This window comes from Pseudophryne corroboree, chromosome 3, assembly GCF_028390025.1.
Source record: "Pseudophryne corroboree isolate aPseCor3 chromosome 3, aPseCor3.hap2, whole genome shotgun sequence".
In the NCBI taxonomy this organism is placed as follows: Eukaryota; Metazoa; Chordata; class Amphibia; order Anura; family Myobatrachidae; genus Pseudophryne; species Pseudophryne corroboree.
The window spans coordinates 328,666,036-328,688,175 of record NC_086446.1 but is presented as its reverse complement, the minus strand read 5'-3'; the positions used below and the strand labels follow the sequence as shown (position 1 = coordinate 328,688,175).

The 22,140-nt window shown below is 46.6% G+C and overlaps 1 protein-coding gene across 2 annotated transcripts in view; it reads left to right on the top strand.

Moving 5' to 3' along the window:
- The window catches only part of LOC135055455 (serine/threonine-protein phosphatase 4 regulatory subunit 1-like), a 253,562-nt gene that overhangs the window by 148,353 nt on the left and 83,069 nt on the right, over positions 1 to 22,140 (top strand). For both annotated transcript variants that reach the window (XM_063959564.1, XM_063959563.1), the window contains exons 10-14: positions 440 to 600; positions 9,310 to 9,683; positions 10,444 to 10,628; positions 10,843 to 10,932; positions 11,104 to 11,289. In XM_063959564.1, the coding sequence (XP_063815634.1) occupies positions 440 to 600; positions 9,310 to 9,683; positions 10,444 to 10,628; positions 10,843 to 10,932; positions 11,104 to 11,289 (996 nt within the window). The remainder of the gene's footprint in view (positions 1 to 439; positions 601 to 9,309; positions 9,684 to 10,443; positions 10,629 to 10,842; positions 10,933 to 11,103; positions 11,290 to 22,140) is intronic.

Here is a 22,140-nt window from a genome sequence, read left to right as displayed (position 1 = left end):
GAGAGGAGGTGGCCCTGACGAGACTGCACACAGGTTTTCCTCGTCTCTTAAGGGATCCATACATCAGCAATCAGTTGGGACAATCTGACGTTTTGCAGATGATTGTGTCAATAAATCTGCAATGTCTTCCAAGACTGGCAGATGTGTTTAACTGAAAATGATCAGCAAATCATTGAAAAATATCTGTAATGTATGGGCAAAGTCAGAGGGGATGGGGAAACAATATATCTGGGGGAAAATTTCACAGGATCTGTAAAACAGTATATTGTGATTACTGATGTAGGGGCCCCTTTAAACAGTCCCTGGGAGTGCGGGTGGCCATAATGCCATGGCTAGCTGCGATCATATGCCTTAGGAAATGATGGGTAAGTGCTGTATGTATTATGAAGATTAATATACTTGGTGTCACGTATATTGGTTATTATGTTTTACATTACAGGTACGACAGACTGCTTTTCAGTCATTGGGTCCATTTATTTCCACCTTTGCTAACCCATCCACTGCTGGTCTGTATGTGAAGGAAGATGGGACACTGAGCATTCGACCACCTACAGATGTGTCAGGTTCCAGTGCGCTGGGCAGTACCAGTTGCTGCTCTAGGTGAGATTACAGACCGTGTACAAAAGCGATAAACTGTAGGTTACATAAAGATCACCAATTCATTAATTTACTGTATTTATTTATTTTGTAGTGACATTTTATTAGGTAGGGTGAGATATAGGTATGTTCAGAATAAAGAAAAAAGTAATAATGTTAAAGGGTACAAGAAGACTATGTTTCGGAACATTGTCACATAAATATCAAAGGCATTTAACAACAATAGTGTTTTTTCTCTTACGTCCTAAAGGATACTGGGCTTCCATCTAGTACCATGGGGTATAGATGGGTCGACTAAGAGCCATGGGCACTTTAAGAATTTGATAGTGTGTGCTGGCTTTTCCGTCTATGCCCCTCCTACCAGACTCTGTTTAGAAAATGTGCCCGGAGGAGCCAGTCATGCTTATGGAAGCTCCTGAAGAGTTTTCTGCATTTATTTTATATGTTTATTTGCCTGCTTCGTGGGACTTGAAGGGTTAACGGTCCCATTCCCCACTGACAGGACACTTGAGCTCCTGAGGGAACTATTCGCAAGCCCCACCACGGCGAACGTACATTCCTGCAGTACTCCGCCACCCCTAACAGCCAGAAGAAGTGGTGAGTACTAAGCTGGCATACCGGCTAGCGGGTTGCCGGCCATTATGGCGGCATGAGGGTACTGAGACACATGGCTTCTAACCGGGGCAGAATCCGTCTCCAGACACAGTACACAGCTGCGTCTCAGTACAATGTACACAGTAGCCATGCTGGCAACAACAGCCTTAAAACTGTTTTTTTTTTTTTTTCTCATTTTAAGCACCAGATTGCCTCAGCCAGTATAAAAAAAGCGGAAAGACCGCGTGCCATTGAAGGGGCGGGGCCTTCACTATGAGCGGATCCAGTAGCTCTCCAGCGCCATTTTCCCTCTGCAGTGGACACAGATGCTGACTGACAGGTACTCGCAGCTCCGCCGGAGAGACTCCAGATTACCTCAGCAGAACCAGGGGGTCATAGCAGTGGGGGAGTGACTATTAGTGTACTAAGTACCCTATCAGGGTACTTAGTCTGCGACCCGGCTAAGCTTGTCATCCATTAAGGGAATGATCTCAAATATTTCTACAAAACTATCCCACAATGAGAAAGAGACACAAATACTTAAGACAGACTGTGGATGAGTTTATGAATAGGGACTCAGTCCCCAAACCAGCGTCTCAATCCCCTCCCATTTGTCTGCAAAAACGATCTCTGGCCCATATCCTGCAGTCTGACTGACGATGACTGGTCAGACATGGAGGAGGGGGAGGTGCATTTGGTGGGGGGATGCTACTCTGTCACAGGGAATAGAGGCTCTTATAGAGGCTATCAAAGATGTTCTGCAAATTCCTGATGAGGTGTCAGAAGAGTGTGGTGAATCTTACTTTAATGTAAAAAAGAAATCCTCAGTCACTTTTCCTGCGTCAAAGGAATTGGATACCCTGTTTGAAGAACCATGGGTTAATACTGATAAGAAATTTCAAATCCCTAAAAGGTTACTCTTATCTTTTCCTTTTCCTCTGGAGGATAGGAAAAAATGGGAAAATCCACTAATAGTGGACGCATCAGTCTCTAGGCTGTCACGAAAAATTGTATTGCCTGTCCCTGGTGCAACCTCCCTAAAAGATACGGCTGATCGTAAAATTGAGACTACACTCAAATCATTGTACACAGCTGCTGGTATCCGTTCAGATGGTCGACCATGTTATGGTCGACAGTTATTAGGTCGACATTGACATGGTCGACATGGACACATGGTCGACACATGAAAAGGTCGACATGAGTTTTTTAACTTTTTTTTCTTTTTGGGAACTTTTCCATACTTTACGATCCACGTGGACTACGATTGGAACGGTAATCTGTGCCGAGCGAAGCGGTAGCGGAGCGAAGGCACCATGCTCGAAGCATGGCGAGCCATGCGAGGGGACGCGGTGCACTAATTGGGGTTCCCAGTCACATTACGCAAAAAACGACACCAAAAAAAGTTAAACTCATGTGTCGACCTTTCATGTGTCGACCATTTTCATGTGGCGACCATGTGTCCATGTCGACCATGTCAATGTCGACCAATAGTGGTCGACCTAATGACTGTCGACCATAACATGGTCGACCATTCATACCGGAACCCAGCTGCTGGGGTGGCCCAGAGACCCACTATTGCATGTGTGTGGATCACAAAAGCCATTGCTAAATGGTCAGGTAACCTAATTGCGGGATTATATTCCTTGTCTACGCGGAGATGTTGTTTTACTCCTGCGGACTCTGCGAACTTTATGGTGGAAGCCATAAAAGAGATTGGTTTGCTTAATGCACGCATCACCGCTATGGCAGTGTCAGCACGCAGGGTCTTGTGGCTATGCCAGTGGACTGCTGATGCGGACTCCAGGAAAGGCATGGAAGGCCTACCAGTCACAGGAGAGGCCTTGTTTGGAAACAAACTAGACAAATTAATCTCCAAAGCTACTGCGGGTAAGTCTACGTATCTTCCTTCCACAGCTTCCCCAGCCATTAAAGCTTATTCAGCTTCAAATTTACAGTCCTTTCGGACAGCCAAGTTTAAGGGAAAATCCAGAGGTGCAAGGAGTAAACCACGCAAACCAGCAACTGCAGGTGCTCAGAGAGTTCAGGCTCGGCTTCCTCAAAGCCTTCAGCATGATGGTGGACCGTGATGCTGGAGGACTGTCAGGTAGGAGCTCGACTAAAATTCTTCAGTCACATCTGGTCAAGTTCGTGTCGGGATTCCTGGGTCATATTTCCTAGGGCTACAGACTGGAGTTCCAAGAGGTCCCACCTCACAGATTCTTCAAATCAGGCTTACCAACTTCACAAGAGGCAAGTATAACTTTACAGCAGGCCATCCAAAAACTGGTACAGACTCAAGTCATTGTTCCAGTTCCACCTCATCTGCACAACAAGGGGTACTATTCCAACTTGTTTGTAATACCGAAACCGGACGGTTCGGTATGACCAGTTCTGAAGCTCAAGTCCTTGAACCCGTTCTTAAGAGTGTTCAAGATGGAGTCTCTGAGAGCGGTGATCTCTGGTCTGGAGGAATGGGAATTCCTAGTATCTCTGGATATCAAGGATGCGTACCTTCACATTCCGATCTGGCCACATCATCAGGCTTATAAATAGTTTGCATTGCAGTGCTGCTGATAAAGGCACCGTCCAGGGAGAGGTTTCTGGACTGCATTGGTCTCTTAACCAAACTTCTCCAGGATCACGGGTGGATTCTGAACCTTCCAAAGTCTCACCTAGAGCCAACACGGAGGCTCCCGTTTTTGTGAATGATACTTGACATTGAGTCGCAGAAAGTGTTCCTTCCATTGGAAAAGGCATTTGACTGCTCAGGGAACATGGATGGATCCTGAATCTTCCAAAATCACGTTTGGATTCGACAAGGTGATTTTCTTTCCTGGGGATGGTCCTCGACACGGAGGTGCAGAGGGTATTTTTACCGTTGGAAAAAGCGTTGTTGATCCAAAGTATGGTTCGGGATGTCCTGCAGCCAACCCGGATATCTGTGTTTCTATGCATTCGCCTTCTGGGGAAAATGGTGGCCTCTTACGAGGCGCTTCAATACGGAAGGTTTCACGCAAGACCCTTCCAGCTCGATATGTTGAACAAATGGTCCAGATCGCTTCTTCACACCAGAGGATCCGTCTGTTGCCAAAAGCCAGGATCTCCATTCTGTGGTGGCTAAAGATTTCTCACCTTGTCCAGGGTCGGCGGTTTGGAATTCAGGACTGGATCCTGTTAACCACGGACGCAAGCCTCAGAGGTTGGGGTGCAGTTTCAAGGAAGATGGTCAAGTCAGGAAATCATCCTTCCGATCAACATTCTGGAACTCAGGGCCATATACAATGCCCTTCTGCAGGCCTCATATTGTCTTCAAGATCGGGCCATTCAGGTTCAGTCGGACAGTGTGATGGCAGTGACGTACATAAACCGACAGGGCGGAACAAAAAGCAGAGCAGCAATGTCAGAGGTGTCAAGAATTCTCCTCTGGGCACAAAAAAATGCTGTGGCGTTGTCAGCGGTCTTCATTCCGGGAGTAGACAACTGGGAAGCAGACTTCCTCAGCAGACACGACCTGCACCCGGGGGGAGTGGGGCCTTCACCCGGTAGTATTCAGGTGCTTGACAAATCGATGGGGATATCCACAAATCGACATGGTGGCCTCTCGTCTCAACAAGAAGCTCAAGCGGTATTATTCCAGGTCGAGAGACCCACAGGCAGTGGTGGTAGACGCTCTGACGACTCCATGGGTCTATCAGATGGTGTACATGTTTCCTCTGATCCCAAGAATTTTAAAAAGAATAAAAAAGGAAAAGGTTCAAGCAATACTCATTGCTCCGGACTGGCCAAGAAGGGCCAGGTACGCGGACCTTCTGGAGATGCTCCTCGAAGATCCGTGGCCTCTACCTCTTCGCGAGGATCTTCTGCAACAGGGCCCATTTGTCTATCAGGACTTACTGCGGCTACGTTTGACGGCATGGAAGTTGAACGGCTGATTCTAGCCAGAAGAGGGATCCCTAACAAAATTATCCCGACTATGATCCAAGCCAGGAAGGGGGTAACTTCTAAACATTACCACCGTATTTGGAAGATATACGTCTCTTGGTGTGAGAGCAGACATTTTTCTGCAGTGGAATTCCACCTGGGACGTGTCCTGCTTTTTCTGCAGGCAAGTTTGGATGTGGGCCCACGTCTGGGCCCCATAAAAGTCCAGATTTCGGCCTTGTCCATTTTCTTTCAAAAACAATTGGCTTCTCTCCCTGAGGTCCAGACGTTCTTGAAAGGTGTTCTGCACATCCAACCTCCCTTTGTGCCTCCCACGGCACCTTGAAGGAACTGCAGCACCAAACTGAGATCCCAATCGGATCGTTTTGAACTGTTACATGAGGTGGACATAAAATATCTTTCGTGGAAGACCGTCACACTGTTGGCCTTGGCTTCAGTAAGACGTGTGTCGGAGCTGGGGGCTTTGTCTCACAAGAGCCCCTGTTTAATTTTCCATGAGGACAGCGCTGAACTCAGAACTCGTCAGCAATTTCTTCCTAAAGTGGTATCTGCGTTTCACATCAACCAACCTATTGTAGTTCCGGTTATCACCGATACCTCTGCTACTTCAAAGTCTTTGGCTGTTGTGAGGGCTCATCACAGGAAATCGGACTCGCTGTTCGTTCTCTATGATCCCAATAAAATTGGCTGTCCTGCTTCAAAGCAGACAATTGCACGATGGAGCAGGCTCACTATCCAGCATGCTTATTCCACGGCTGGTTTGCCAGTTCCAAAATCTGTACAGGCCCACTCTATTAGGTTGGTGGTTCTTCCTGGGCGGCTGCCCAGAGTGTCTCTGCTTTTACAGCACTGCCGAGCGGCTACTTGATCTGGTTCGAACACGTTTGCTAAGTTCTACAAGTTTGATACTTTGGCCTCTGAGGACCTTCAGTTTGGTCAATCAGTTCTGCAGGAACCTCAGCACTCTCCCACCCGTTTTGGGAGTTTTGGTAGATCCCCATGGTACTAAATGGAACCCCAGTATCCTCTAGGATGTAAGAGAAAATAGGATTTGAATTACCTACCGGTAAATCCTTTTTCCCGTAGTCCGTAGAGGATACTGGGCGCCCGCCCGGTGCTTCGTTCTTCCTGCACTGTTACTTGGTTAAGTATTGTTGGTTCAGCTGTTGCTGTTCCTGATTTAAAGTTGGGTTAGCATAGCTTTCCTCTGGTTTGTGTGTGCTGGTTCTCACCACTATCCTTTATATCCTTCTCTCAAAGTATGTCCGTCTCCTCGGGCACGGTTTCCTAGACTGAGTTTGGTAGGAAGGGCATAGATGGAGCCAGCCCACACTATCAAATTCTTAAAGTGCCCATGACTCCTAGTGGACCCGTCTTGGGCCCTCATTCTGAGTTGATCGCTCACTAGCTATTTTTTGCAGAGCAGCGATCAGATAGTCTCCGCCTCTAGGGAAGTGTATTTCCGCTTTGCAAGGGTGCGAACGCTTGTGCAGCCGAGCGGGATGAAAACGTTTTTTTGCAGTTTCTGAGTAGCACTGGACTTACTCAGCCCTTGCGATCACTTCAGCCTGTCTGGTCCCAGAATTGACGTCAGACACCCGCCCTGCAAACGCTTGGACACGCCTGCGGTTTTCCAAACACTCCCTGAAAACGGTCAGTTGACGCCCATGGACGCCCTCTTTCTCCTTGCGATCGGTTGTGCGAATGGATTAGTCGCTAGAAGCAACGATGCTGTCTGTACCCATACGACGCGCGCGCGCATTGCGGTGTATGCGCAGTAGTAACCTGATCGCTGCGCTAAGAAAATCTGCAGCGTGCGATCAACTCGGAATGACCCCCTATACCCCATGGTACTAAATGGAACCCCAGTATCCTCTATGGACTACGAGAAAAGGATTTACTGGTAAGTAATTAAAATCCTATTATTTTTTTAATTGAAATAACTGCACCCAAAGCAACAAGAAATAAAAAGTTTCAATCTCTGCTAACTACATCTAGGTTTGTGTAAGTTGTACTTCTGTAACGCACTTTATTATCATTTGATTGGTCCAGCTCAGTGTGACATGACATAGTTGTTACATCTAGTCTGAATACTCTGGAAATCATGTTACTAATTACTAAGCTAGGGGAAACTCCATGGAGTTGACTAGTGTGGGCAGTTTACTGGAAAACTGATAGGAAACGATAAAAATATGAATGCTTAGATGGCTTTTCAAGCAGAGGCAAATAGTAAAATTCACACATATAAAAATGGTTTTCTCCAACAGCCATCAAAGGTCACACAGTAACTAATGGACATTATTTAAATGCACACATGTACTACCAAATGTTATCTCAACTTGACTCATTTTTTCATTTTTGGTTGTTACTATGTGGCTAGGCTGTTTGACAAATATTTAAGAATTTACTTGTTTCACCCCTTTTTCACTGGCAAGGGATGCTGGTGGGGGAGGGGGGATTTAGCAGGCCTTTTTGTCAGTTTAAAGGCCCATACACACTGGGCGATTTTGAGCTGAAAGCAGGTCACTTTTGGTGTGTTGAGCTGCTTTCAGCTCAAAGCCGCCCAGTGTGTATGCCCTGGCGATGAGCGCTAATGTGCGTCCCCGCTTCATCGCGTTCATCTACTGGTATTACCAGTAGATGAACGGCGTCTTTCTATAGCGTCCTGCTATGGAAAGCTGTTCGCCCCCACTGACATCACTGGGCAGGGGGGAAAAGTGTGTATGCACTCAGCGCTTTTCAGCCCAGCGATGTCAGCGATCATTGCTATGCATATACGCTGGGCAAAAACTCCCAATGTGTATGCACCTTAACAGTAAATATAGTTACTGTAACTTAAGAGAGAAGAATGATAAAAGCATATATAGAATTCAGTATATAAATTGCTTATTTTTCCATTATTTGGAGCTCAATGACTAACATTTATCAGATTTCATTAAAACAGTCACAAACACTGCCCATGTTTTACCTCCTCATTCAGTTATTTAGCAGAACTCCTCGTGGTGATTTTAGTAGGACTAAAGTAGGTAATCATGACTGTGCATAACATTTTCCCGCTCATTACCTTTGTAACAGTGCTCCTCACAGTGACTGAAGGAGGAGGAGATTTGTGATAATTTGTGACGTTATCATAGAGCAGCAACAATCATTTTCTTTAGAAATGAAACACTAAAAATGTAGTTTGTGTAGCAGCACTTTTCAGTGTGTGACATTCCCCTCCGTTACCTTGGATAGCAGTTCTCCACAGGAGTTGGTAATTATCTCTGGAAATGATCACATTTTAGTTGCAATTGTTTTTCTTTTTCAGTTTCTAAATTCTGTAATTTTCTGAATAATGGGTTCACATATAGGCCCTCATTCCGAGTTGTTCGCTCGCAAGCTGCTTTTAGCAGCATTGCACACGCTAAGCCGCCGCCTACTGGGAGTGAATCTTAGCTTAGCAGAATTGCGAACGAAAGATTTGCAATATTGCGAAAAGATTTATCTGTGCAGTTTCTGAGTAGCTCGAGACTTACTCTTCCAGTGCGATCAGTTTAGTGCTTGTCGTTCCTGGTTTGACGCCACAAACACACCCAGCGTTCGCCCAGACACTCCCCCGTTTATCCAGCCACTCACGCGTTTTTCCCAGAAACGGTAGCGTTTTTTCACACACTCCCATAAAACGGCCAGTTTCCGCCCAGAAACACCCACTTCCTGTCAATCACACTCCGATCACCAGAACGAACGAAAAAACCTCGTAATGCCGTGAGTAAAATACCAAACTTCTTAGCAAATTTCCTTGGCGCAGTCGCAGTGCGAACATTGCGCATGCGCAATTAGCGGAAAATTGCTGCAATGCGAAGAAAATTACCGAGCGAACAACTCGGAATGAGGGCCATAGTACAGTGATGGCTAACCTTGACACTCCAGCTGTTGTTGAACTACACATCCCAGCATGCCCTGCATCAGTTTTAGCATGGCCAAATAGCAAAACTGATGCAGGGCATGCTGGGATGTGTAGTTCAACAACAGCTGGAGTGTCAAGGTTAGCCATCACTGACGTAGTTTTAAAAAAAAAAATGTTGTTTCTTGCACATAGACATTATTCAGTAATGTAAAGATACCTGGTTTGGTTTTATTTTGGCCTCATATTTCCATTTGTAATCCATTGGGTGTGAATGTCCTATCCATTTGCAGCCATGGAATGTGTGAGTTTACAGCACACAGCCCGTCCAGCAGCAGGGAAGACCCAAAAGAATCTCCCAAGAGAAATAGTGCAGAGATTACAGGTCACCCCATGGCTGAAGATGAAGGGAGCCACAGCAGGAGACCACCCTCCAACTGCCTCTATACCGAGGGACGCCCTGCTGATGTGTTTAACTCCTTCCACTTTTGGAGAAGCCCACTCCCTGACATAAGTGAAGAGCTAGAATTGCTGCCTGTAGAGGAGTCAAATAAAGATTCTGAGGAAGAATCGGAACCCAGACCACTCTGCAAAACATACATGGTCAGTGACATAGAGAAGGTTCTTCAGAGTTTGCAGGGACACATGGATGATCCTGATGTTCAAGGTAACGGTTTAGTATTAATAAAGCGTAACATTGTATATTGGATTTTATGATAGCCAGGATAAACATAACCATTTCAGTAAATATCACGTTGGCATCAGGGGTGTTAAACCCCACTCACAAGATGAGGAAATCTTCTCCTTACACTCATTGCCATACATTGTGTCTTTTTTGTTTGTTTATTTGCTTTGTCTTTTTTGTTTTTTATCTGCCCTTTTAATTTAGAGTTTCTGTTCACACAAGTCGTTTGTTGATAGTTTTACAGTAGGAGCTGTGGCTTTGTAGACCGTTTTATACATTTATTATGGCACCAGTTCCTTCCTTCCTCATATTAGGGTTATAGAATAGTGATGCCAGCTTTTCTTATTTTGTAATGTAATAGACATAAGTACATTCCTCCTTTCTCAACAGCAATGTAATGTTATTTTTATTCCTTGGCTTTGGAGACAAAAAAATATTTATAGAATACTGTATGTGTAGGCTTTACAGTGCTATTTATTATTCATGTTCTATATAAATATATGTTTACCAACCTATATTCTGTGTGGTTTATTTACCCATATATACTAAACCTCGGTCTTCGATATTTGCATTATACATTGGCATGTTTTGTTCAGATATTTCCTTAATGTTTTGTGGCACTTATTTATAATCACTGCAGCTCATACAATAGTCGCCTGTCTGCTCATAATGGTTTATGCTATAGCCAGTCATGCACTCCAGGCAGAACTTATTAGAATTTAGAGTATGTCCTGTATTTCAGCCCAGGTCCAGGTACTGTCTGCCGCCCTACGAGCTGCAGAGCTGGACTCTGTAACCCAGGAAGAGACGGAAAGCACACAAGAGAGCAGCCACTTGCCTGAGGAACCACCAACCAATGTCTGCACTCAGTGTCCAAGCCCCACAAATCAGGAACAAGCCGAGTCTGATCTCCCCACTCAAAGTCCAGTGAGTGTTTGCTCAAGCCAGTGTATTGTTATGAATGTCCTGTCAAATCAGGCTATCTCTGACACACCGTAACATTGGTTACTGTTATTTTGCATTTTTTTTTAATTAATTTAGGCATTTATGTAGTTAAATAATTATGTAACTATGAAAATGAGATACTGAAGTCACATTAATAATGTGAGCCCCACAAATATTTTTGGATTCTCTCTTTCAGATATCAGAAAGTGTACCTCATTTTCCAATTGTTACTTATCAAGAAGAGGACAGCAGTGACTGCCTGGAAGAAGAGATGTGTAAAATTCAGGTAGGTGTTTTTCATGTAATCTAGAAAATTCTTCCCTTATGTACATACGATCCGGACTTTATCCATCTGCTTCCAGTAACTTTTTTTTTTTCTCCTGATCCTCTCACAGGTTTTTCTTTTTGTAATTTTTGGTACCACTAACAAAAAACTACGTGCCATTTGTGTTCTCAGGATGTTGTTCCACAGCCATTGCTAGACCAGTATCTGTCAATGACTGACCCGGTGCGTGCCCAGACGGTGGATACCGAAATTACCAAGCATTGTGCATACAGTCTTCCAGGGGTGGCTCTTACTCTGGGACGGCAAAACTGGCATTTTCTTAAAGACACTTACGAGACCTTGGCTTCTGATGTCCAGGTATGGGATGCAATTAGATCACCTGCTTTATATGTAACTTGTTTTCTAATTTTCATAGCAGCCTATACAAACTATTACATGTTTTCTCTGACGTCCTAGTGGATGCTGGGGACTCCGTAAGGACCATGGGGAATAGACGGGCTCTGCAGGAGACTGGGCACTCTAAAAGAAAAATTAGGTACTATCTGGTGTGCACTGGCTCCTCCCTCTATGCCCCTCCTCCAGACCTCAGTTAGAATCTGTGCCCGGCCAGAGCTGGATGCACCTAGTGGGCTCTCCTGAGCCTGCTAGTAAAGAAAGTAATGTTAGGTTTTTTATTTTCAGTGAGAAAATGCTGGCAACAGACTCACTGCTACGTGGGACCGAGGGGAGAGAAGCAAACCTACCTGTTCACAGCTAGGTTGTGCTTCTTAGGCTACTGGACACCATTAGCTCCAGAGGGTTCGAACACAGGCAAAGGTCCTCGGTGGTCCGTTCCCGGAGCCGCGCCGCCGTCCCCCTCGCAGAGCCAGAAGATCAGAAGTTGGTGATGAAATCGGCTGCTGAAGACTCCTGTCTTCATTAAGGTAGCGCACAGCACCGCAGCTGTGCGCCATTGCTCCCACTGCATAAAAAAAAAGACACATAATACAGTCTGTGGCTGTATATGTGTAAAACCCCCGCCATTTTTTAGTCAGAAACAGCGGGACAGAAGCCCGCCGCTGAGGGGGCGGGGCCTTCTTCCTCAGCACACCAGCGCCATTTCTCTTCACAGCTCCGCTGAAAGGACGCTCCCCAGGCTCTCCCCTGCAGTCTCCTGGCACTAAGAGGGTAAAAAGAGAGGGGGGGCACATAAATTTAGGCAAAAGGTGTATTGATACAGCAGCTATTGGGAAAAATTCACTTCTGGTAGTGTGTATCCCTGTGTATATAGCGCTGTGGTGTGTGCTGGCATACTCTTTCTCTGTCTCCCCATAGACCTTGTGGGGTCCTGTCCTCAGTCAGAGCATTCCCTGTGTGTGTGCTGTGTGTCGGTACGGATGTGTCGACATGTTTGATGAGGAGGGTTACGTGGAGGCGGAGCAAGTGCAGATAAATGTGGTGTCGCCCCCGTCTGTGCCGACACCTGATTGGATGGATATGTGGAAGGTCTTAAATGACAATGTAAACTCATTACATAAGAGATTTGATTATGTTGCTGCCGGGGGACAGCCGGGCTCTCAACCCGGGCCTGCCCAGGCGCCTCAGAGGCCGTCAGCGTCTCAAAAACGCCCACTATCTCAGTTGGTTGACACAGATGTCGACACGGAGTCCGACTCCAGCGTCGACGAGGATGAGGCACTATTACAGCCCAAAATGACTAAGGCCATCCGATACATGATTATTGCAATGAAAAATGTATTACACATTTCAGAGGCTGACCCTGTCCCTGACAAGAGGGTAAATATGTTTGGGGAGAAAAAGCAGCCAGTGACTTTTCCCCCGTCACATGAATTAAATGAGTTATGTGAAGAAGCGTGGTCTTCCCCTGATAAGAAAGTGGTGATTCCCAAGAGAATACTAATGGCGTACCCTTTCCCGCCAACGGATAGGTTACGCTGGGAATCCTCCCCTAGGGTTGACAAGGCCCTGACGCGCTTATCTAAAAGAGTGGCCCTGCCGTCTCAGGATACTGCCGCCCTAAAGGAACCTGCGGATAGGAAGCAGGAAGGTATCTTGAAGTCTGTGTATACACACTCTGGTACTCTACTGAGACCGGCTATTGCTTCAGCTTGGATGTGCAGTGCTGTTGCAGCATGGACAGATACTCTGTCAGAGGGGTTGGATACCCTGGACAGGGATACCGTATTGCTAACACTTAGCCATATTAAAGACGTCGTCTTATATATGCGGGATGCCCAGAGAGACATTTGCCTGCTGGGCTCTCGAATAAATGCAATGTCCATTTCTGCCAGGAGGGTCTTATGGACTCTGCAATGGACAGGGGATACCGACTCTAAAAAACACATGTAGGTTTTGCCTTATAAGGGTGAGGAATTGTTTGGGGACGGTCTCTCGGACCTCGTATCCACAGCGACAGCTGGAAAGTCTACTTTCTTGCCACAGGTTTCCTCACAGCCTAAGAAAGCACCGTATTACCAAATGCAGTCCTTTCGTTCTCAAAAAAGCAAGAGAGTCAGAGGTGCATCCTTTCTTGCCAGAGGCAGGGGTAGAGGAAAGAAGCTGCACCATGCAGCCAGTTCTCAGGAACAAAAGTCCTCCCCTGCTTCCACTAAGTCCACCGCATGACGCTGGGGCTCCACAGGCGGAGCCAGGAGCGGTGGGGGCGCGTCTCCGAAATTTCTGCAACCAGTGGGTTCGCTCACAAGTGGATCCTTGGGCTATACAAATTGTATCTCAGGGATACAAGCTGGAATTCGAAGTGACGCCCCCTCACCGTTACCTAAAATCCGCCTTGCCAGCTTCTCCCACGGGGAGGGAGATAGTCCTGACGGCTATTCACAAGCTGTACCTCCAGCAAGTGATAATAATGGTACCCCCCCTTCAGCAGGGAAGGGGTTACTATTCCACACTGTTTGTGGTACCGAAACCGGACGGTTCGGTAAGACCCATTCTAAATTTAAAATCCTTGAACATTTACATGAAAAAGTTCAAGTTCAAAATGGAATCGCTCAGAGCGGTCATTGCCAGCCTGGAAGAGGGGGATTTTATGGTATCTCTGGACATCAAGGATGCGTAATTGCATGTCCCCATTTATCCGCCTCACCAGTAGTACCTCAGGTTTGTGGTACAGGACTGTCATTACCAATTCCAGACGTTGCCGTTTGGTCTATCCACGGCACCGAGAGTCTTTACCAAGGTAATGGCGGAGATGATGGTACTTCTCCGGAAGCAAGGAGTTACAGTTATCCCGTACTTGGACGATCTCCTCATAAAGGCGAGGTCCAGAGAGCAGTTGTTGGTCAGCGTAGCGCACTCTCAGGAAGTGTTGCTACGGCACGGCTGGATTCTGAATATTCCAAAGTCGCAGCTGATTCCTACGACGCGTCTGCCCTTCCTGGGCATGATTCTGGACACAGAACAGAAGAAGGTATTTCTCCCGGAGGAGAAGGCTCAGGAGTTAGTGACCATGGTCAGGGATCTCCTGAAACCAAAGCAGGTGTCGGTGCATCACTGCACGCGAGTCCTGGGAAAGATGGTAGCGTCATACGAAGCCATTCCTTTCGGCAGGTTCCATGCCAGGATCTTTCAGTGGGATCTGTTGGACAAGTGGTCCGGATCGCATCTTCAAATGCATCGGCTAATCGCCCTGTCCCCGAGGGCCAGGGTGTCTCTTCTGTGGTGGCTGCAGAGTGCTCATCTTCTCGAGGGCCGCAGGTTCGGCATACAGGACTGGGTCCTGGTGACCACGGATGCAAGCCTCCGCGGATGGGGGGCAGTCACTCAGGGAAGAAACTTCCAGGGGCTGTGGTCAAGTCAGGAGACTCGTCTTCACATAAACATACTGGAATTAAGGGCCATATACAACGCCCTGAGTCAAACGGAGCCCCTGCTTCGAGACCAACCAGTGCTGATTCAGTCAGACAACATCACGGCAGTCGCCCATGTAAACCGACAGGGCGGCACAAGAAGCAGGGTGGCGATGGCGGAAGCCACAAGGATTCTTCGTTGGGCGGAGAATCACGTACAAACACTGTCAGCAGTGTTCATTCTGGGAGTGGACAACTGGGAAGCAGACTTCCTCAGCAGGCACGACCTCCACCCGGGAGAGTGGGGACTTCATCAAGAAGTCTTCGAGCAGATTGCAAATCGGTGGGAACGGCCACAGGTGGACATGATGGCGTCCCGCCTAAACAAAAAGCTAAAAAAATATTGCGCCAGGTCAAGGGACCCTCAGGCGATAGCTGTGGACGCACTGGTAACTCCGTGGGTGTTCCAGTCGGTATATGTGTTTCCTCCTCTTCCTCTCATACACAAGGTACTGAGAATAGTAAGAAAAAGAGGAGTGAGACCGATACTCATTGTTCCGGATTGGCCAAGAAGGACTTGGTACCCAGAACTTCAAGAGATTGTCACAGAGGACCCATGGCCTCTGCCTCTCAGACAGGACCTGTTGCAGCAGGGGCCCTGTCTGTTCCAAGACTTACCGCGGCTGCGTTTGACGGCATGGCGGTTGAACGCCGGATCCTAGCGGAAAAGGGTATACCGGATGAAGTAATTCCTACGCTGATAAGAGCTAGGAAGGATGTGACAGCAAAGCATTATCACCGCATATGGCGGAAATATGTTGCTTGGTGTGAGGCCAGGAAGGCCCCTACAGAGGACTTCCAGTTGGGTCGTTTTCTGCATTTCCTACAGTCAGGTGTGACTATGGGCCTCAAATTAGGGTCCATAAAGGTTCAGATCTCGGCCCTATCCATTTTCTTTCAAAAAGAACTGGCTTCACTGCCTGAGGTTCAGACGTTTGTAAAGGGAGTGCTGCATATTCAGCCTCCTTTTGTGCCACCAGTGGCACCTTGGGATCTTAACGTTGTGTTGGATTTCCTGAAATCCCACTGGTTTGAGCCACTTAAGACCGTGGAGCTAAAATATCTCACGTGGAAAGTGGTCATGCTATTGGCCTTAGCTTCGGCTAGGCGTGTGTCAGAATTGGCGGCTTTGTCATGTAAAAGCCCCTATCTGATCTTCCATATGGACAGGGCAGAATTGAGGACTCGTCCCCAATTTCTCCATAAGCGGTATCATCGTTTCATTTGAACCAACCTATTGTGGTGCCTGCGGCTACTCGGGACTTGGAGGATTCCAAGTTGCTGGACGTAGTCCGGGCTCTGAAAATTTATGTTTCCAGAACGGCGGGAGTCAGAAAGTCTGACTCGCTGTTTATTCTGTATGCAGCCAACAAGGTTGGCGCTCCTGCTTCGAAGCAGACTATTGCTCGCTGGATCTGTAGCACGATTCAGCTGGCTCACTCTGCGGCTGGATTGCCGCATCCAAAATCCGTAAAAACCCATTCCACAAGGAAGGTGGGCTCTTCTTGGGCGGCTGCCCGAGGGGTCTCTGCTTTACAGCTTTGCCGAGCTGCTACTTGGTCGGGTTCAAACACATTTGCTAAGTTCTACAAGTTTGATACCCTGGCTGAGGAGGACCTTGAGTTTGCTCATTCGGTGCTGCAGAGTCGTCCGCACTCTCCCGCCCGTTTGGGAGCTTTGGTATAATCCCCATGGTCCTTACGGAGTCCCCAGCATCCACTAGGACGTCAGAGAAAATAAGAATTTACTCACCGGTAATTTTATTTCTCGTAGTCCGTAGTGGATGCTGGGCGCCCGTCCCAAGTGCGGACTTCTTCTGCAATACGTGTATATAGTTATTGCTTACTAAAGGGTTATTGTTATGAGCCATCCGTTGATTGAGGCTCAGTTGTTGTTCATACTGTTAACTGGGTATGGTTATCACAAGTTATACGGTGTGATTGGTGTGGCTGGTATGAGTCTTACCCTGGATTCCAAATCCTTTCCTTGTAGTGTCAGCTCTTCCGGGCACAGTTTCCCTAACTGAGGTCTGGAGGAGGGGCATAGAGGGAGGAGCCAGTGCACACCAGATAGTACCTAATCTTTCTTTTAGAGTGCCCAGTCTCCTGCGGAGCCCGTCTATTCCCCATGGTCCTTACGGAGTCCCCAGCATCCACTACGGACTACGAGAAATAGAAATACCGGTGAGTAAATTCTTATTTTTTCCCATCTATATTAAATCAAAAATTAAGGTGAATGTGTTGGGATTTCCTCAAAGAACTTGTAGTAGTCTTTTAAAAGAAATGGTACTCCAGCTGTTGATGGACTACTTCCTGTATCAACTACTTCCCTTTTCACCTACTACAACTCTCTCTCTATCGCTAGACAAACGTGGGTTAGATCTCTAAGCTCTGTAAAGTTCAACAACCTCCACCTCTTCTACCATGAACTCGCTATTTTGCCCTAATCCAGCAGTTCCCATCCTCAGCCCTCAAGGCACACGAATAGTTCAGTTTTTAAGGATAGACATACTTGAGCACAGGTGACTTAATTAGTACCTTAGTTATTTTTATTTAACCACCTGTGCTCAGGCATAGATATTCTCAAAATCTGGACTGTTAGTGTGCCTTGAGGACCGAGGTTAGGAAACAATACACTTATCCCTTTTCTCTTATTAAAAGCAACATTGACACTATCAGTTGAGAAACTTCAATTTGACTAACCCAATTCCACCCCACTCACCTCATCCTTCATTCCTCTTGCCTCCTTTTCTTCTGTAACAGATTCTGAGAACCTTACTCTCAACTCCTCCCTTTCTACCTCTACCTGCTCTCTCCCAGCTGCTTCACTCCCTGATCATTACAGCACACCGCTCATTTGGCTCACCTCTTCCAACAGTTCCCTTATCACCAACATCTTCCTTTCTGCTTTCTAATATGCTATTATCTTTAATTTCCTCAAGGAGCTTTTATCTACCCTAGCGTTCTATCCTCCACTTCATTTTCAAACTTCTAAAACTGCTTGTCTAGAACCACCTGACCCACTTACTCTTAACTCGCCCCTTTACAGCCCTGCTTTCGCGCTCTCCACTCCCCTGAAACTGTAAGTGGGAATAGCCATTGTGAGCCAATATTCCGGCTGGCTGGATTCTGGCATCAGTGTCCTGACTGCCAGGATCCCGACAGCCGGCAAATTGATTGACTGCGCCTCATCTGGTTTGTCTCCTACATTACCAATTGCTCCTTCAGTATCTTCATCTCGGATTCCTGTTCCCTTCATTTAAGAATCTCTTCTCAGCCCTTTTCTCTCTTCACTTCTTCTTTCTGTAAACTGATCCACTCTTTCAGCATCTACTCTTTGAGAAGTTCAATAGACTTCTTGGAAAAACAGCCACTAACCCCTATTGCACACTGTAACTGAAGCCGCTGCGGCTGCTGTAATAAATACTCTGTCCCCAGTTAGCGTACACACGCCGGAATAGCCGTGCAGCTTACACTCAGTGCATACACACAGACCGACACGCTGAGAGCACGAGGCAGCTCTAGGTGTGGCAATTATACTATACAAACGCTCAACAGAAACTGAATGCGACACCAGTATTTGATTGTATGTTGTGGTCCAAAGCAGCAACAAGTAATAATATATTTGTGTAAAAGGGGGTTACAATAAGTTAAAATATAATGGTACAACACAATACAATTCAATCACAGAGAGAGAGTCACACCCAATGATACGTACGCTTTGTCGCTTGCGCCACCCGGATCTGGTCCCCAGCCGTCTGGCAAGACGACCTATGAGTCTTTTAAAAAGCAGAGAGAGAGTGACCGGCCCAGGTGCAAGGTTTATATACCCTTGCCCAAAATACAATACAATGGGGTTGTATGCTCTCCACTGATTGGTTGGAGGGATGGTTGTTTACAGTACAGGAGAGGTTATTGGTCGGTTTGAAGAAATGGGCGATGCCTTGATCCAGGGGTGTGTAGCTCTGGATTCCAGCCGCATACCAAGTACATAATAAACACAAATATACCTTTAATCTGCCTTTGCGAATAACTATTCGCAACGACATGCGATCTTCTCCAAACCAACACCGGATTATTACTCATAATTATCCGAACACGTAGATACCATGCATGATGCTCTGATCAGTTACTGTCCCCTCGCATACTGTAAAGGTGTATAATTCCCTTGTTGTGCCTTGCAAATAAGTAAAAGTTGCATGAGGGGAAAGGGGAGTCTATGTGCAATGTGTGCGCCAAGTTTGGGAAACATGCAATGTGTGACAGATATTTCCATGTTCATTAGGTTACCCTGTCATGCGATCTCTCAAAGCAACATGATCCTACACATGAAATGACCAACCATTCTCAAGATACACACAAATAAATATATATATATATATATATATATATATATATATATATATATATATACACTGCTCAAAAAAATACAGGGAACACTTAAACAACACAATATAACTCCAAGTCAATCACACTTCTGTGAAATTAAACTGTCCACTTAGGAAGCAACAGTGATTGACAATCAATTTCACATGCTGTTGTGCAAATGGAATAGACAACAGGTGGAAATTATAGGCAATTAGCAAGACACCCCCAATAAAGTTGTTGTTCTGCAGGTGGTGACCACAGACCACTTCTCAGCTCCTATGCTTTCTGGCTGATGTTTTGGTCACTTTTGAAAGCTGGCGGTGCTTTCACTCTAGTGGTAGCATGAGACTGAGTCTACAACCCACACAAGTGGCTCAGGTAGTGCAGCTCATCCAGGATGGCACATCAATGCGAGCTGTGGCAAGAAGGTTTGCTGTGTCTGTCAGCGTAGTGTCCAGAGCATGGAGGCGCTACCAGGAAACAGGCCAGTACATCAGGAGATGTGGAGGAGGCCGTAGGAGGGTAACAACCCAGCAGCAGGACCGCTACCTCCGCCTTTGTGGAAGGAGGAACAGGAGGAGCACTGCCAGAGCCCTGCAAAATGACCTCCAGCAAGCCACAAATGGGCATGTGTCTACTCAAACGATCAGAAACAGACTCCATGAGGGTGGTATGAGGGCCCGACGTCCACAGGTGGGGGTTGTGCTTACAGCCCAACACCGTGCAGGACGTTTGGCATTTGCCAGAGAACACCAAAATTGGCAAATTCGCCACTGGCGCCCTGTGCTCTTCACAGATGAAAGCAGGTTCTCACTGAGCACATGTGACAGACGTGACAGAGTCTGGAGACGCCAAGGAGAACGTTCTGCTGCCTGCAACATCCTCCAGCATGACCGGTTTGGCAGTGGGTCAGTAATGGTGTGGGGTGGCATTTCTTTGGGGGGACGCACAGCCCTCCATGTGCTCGCCAGAGGTAGCCTGACTGCCATTAGGTACTGAGATGAGATCCTCAGACCCCTTGTGAGACCATATGCTGGTGTGGTTGGCCCTGGGTTCCTCCTAATGCAAGACAATGCTAGACCTCATGTGGCTGGAGTGTGTCAGCAGTTCCTGCAAGAAGAAGGCATTGATGCTATGGACTGGCCCGCCTGTTTCCCAGACCTGAATCTAATTGAGCACATCTGGGACATCATGTCGCGCTCCATCCACCAACAGACTCCATTGCACCACAGACTGTCCAGGAGTTGGCGGATGCTTTAGTCCAGGTGTGGGAGGAGATCCCTCAGGAGACCATCTGCCACCTCATCAGGAGCATGCCCAGGCGTTGTAGGGAGGTCATACAGGCACGTGGAGGCCACAGACACTACTGAGCCTCATTTTGACTTGTTTTAAGGACATCACATCAAAGTTGGATCAGCCTGTAGTGTTTTTTTCCACTTTAATTTTGAGTGTGACTCCAAATCCAGACCTCCATGGGTTAATAAATTTGATTTCCATAGATAATTTTTGTGTGATTTTGTGGTCAGCACATTCAACCATGTAAAGAACAAAGTATTTAATAAGAATATTTCATTCATTCAGATCTAGGATGTGTTATTTTAGTGTTCCCTTTATTTTTTTGAGCAGTGTGTGTCTGTGTGTGTGTGTGTGTGTGTGTGTGTGTGTGTGTGTGTGTGTGTGTGTGTGTATGTATGTGTGTATATATATATATATATATATATATATATATATATATAATTCCAAGAGTTTTGACTATAAATGTTACACCTCTGATCCATGTAAGTTGTCAGCTGCTAGTGATCTGTATCAGCAAGGCCTGTGCTCTTTGTATAGTATATTTGTCTCCTATTGTCCTGGTTTCCATTAAACAATGACAGTTTGGTTTGTGTGTATCTTTCTTCACAGACCAGGGGGTCTGTTCAAACATTGGAATACCGAGACATTGTGTTGGAAGGATGTGCATGTTTGGTTAGATTAGTGTGTGTGTGAACAGTGACTCGACACAGGCTGGTCACTGTGGCATGTCTCTGCATTAATAGTAAGAATCTTTCTGTAATTGCTCATACGACGCCCGTACGCGCACTCCCGTGGGAGGCGGTTTGTACGCAGTTTGCGAGTATGCTGCACGCACGCCAGACTAAGTACATATATGGATGCCATCTGTGTGGTGTTTGCATGTGGTGTGTGTATTGCAATATTTTCCGACTTCGACTACTCTGATGGCACCCAAATCTACCTTTTATCACCTTCTCTCTGGCACATCAAACTAGATGTCTCAGTGCTACTCAGCATGTCCAAATAAAGTTACTTCATTTTCCCCTTTCTAATATCGCTATTGCTTCCATAGCCTCCCTCACCATCAGTGATGTCAGACTCTCCTCTGTTCCTCATGACCACTGCTTCAGTGTTATCATTGACTAACCTCTGCTTCACTCCACATTTCCAGGCTTCTATCTTATAGACTGTGTATTACCAAAATCCTGATCCACTCTCTGCTCATCATCCCTGCCTAGACTACTGCAATTTCCTCCTAGCTAGCCATCCCCATTGCCACATTTCTCCTCTTTAATTCACTACTGTTTATCTTCCTCTCCCATCGCACCTCATCAGCTTCCCCATTCTGCAATTTCTCTAACCTCCATAAGGGATACTGGGGTTCACTTGGTCCGTTGGGGTATAGATGGGGACCAAAGGAGCCGGTGCACTTTAAATTCTTCAAACAGGGTGTGCTGGCTCCTCCCCTCTATGCCCCCTCCCATAGCCCAGTTTAGAAAAATGTGCCCTCAGGAGGTGCCCCAGTTTAGAAAAAGGTGCCCTGGGATGCACATTCTGGAGCTCCAGAGGATTTTTCTTCAGTTTAATTTAAACATTTTTTTTTTCAGGTAGGCTGTTGGGCAACAGACTGCCTGCACTGATGGACTCTGGTGGGTGCGGGAGGGGACTGAGACTGGCCTCCTGGAGGTGCTGAGTTGGAT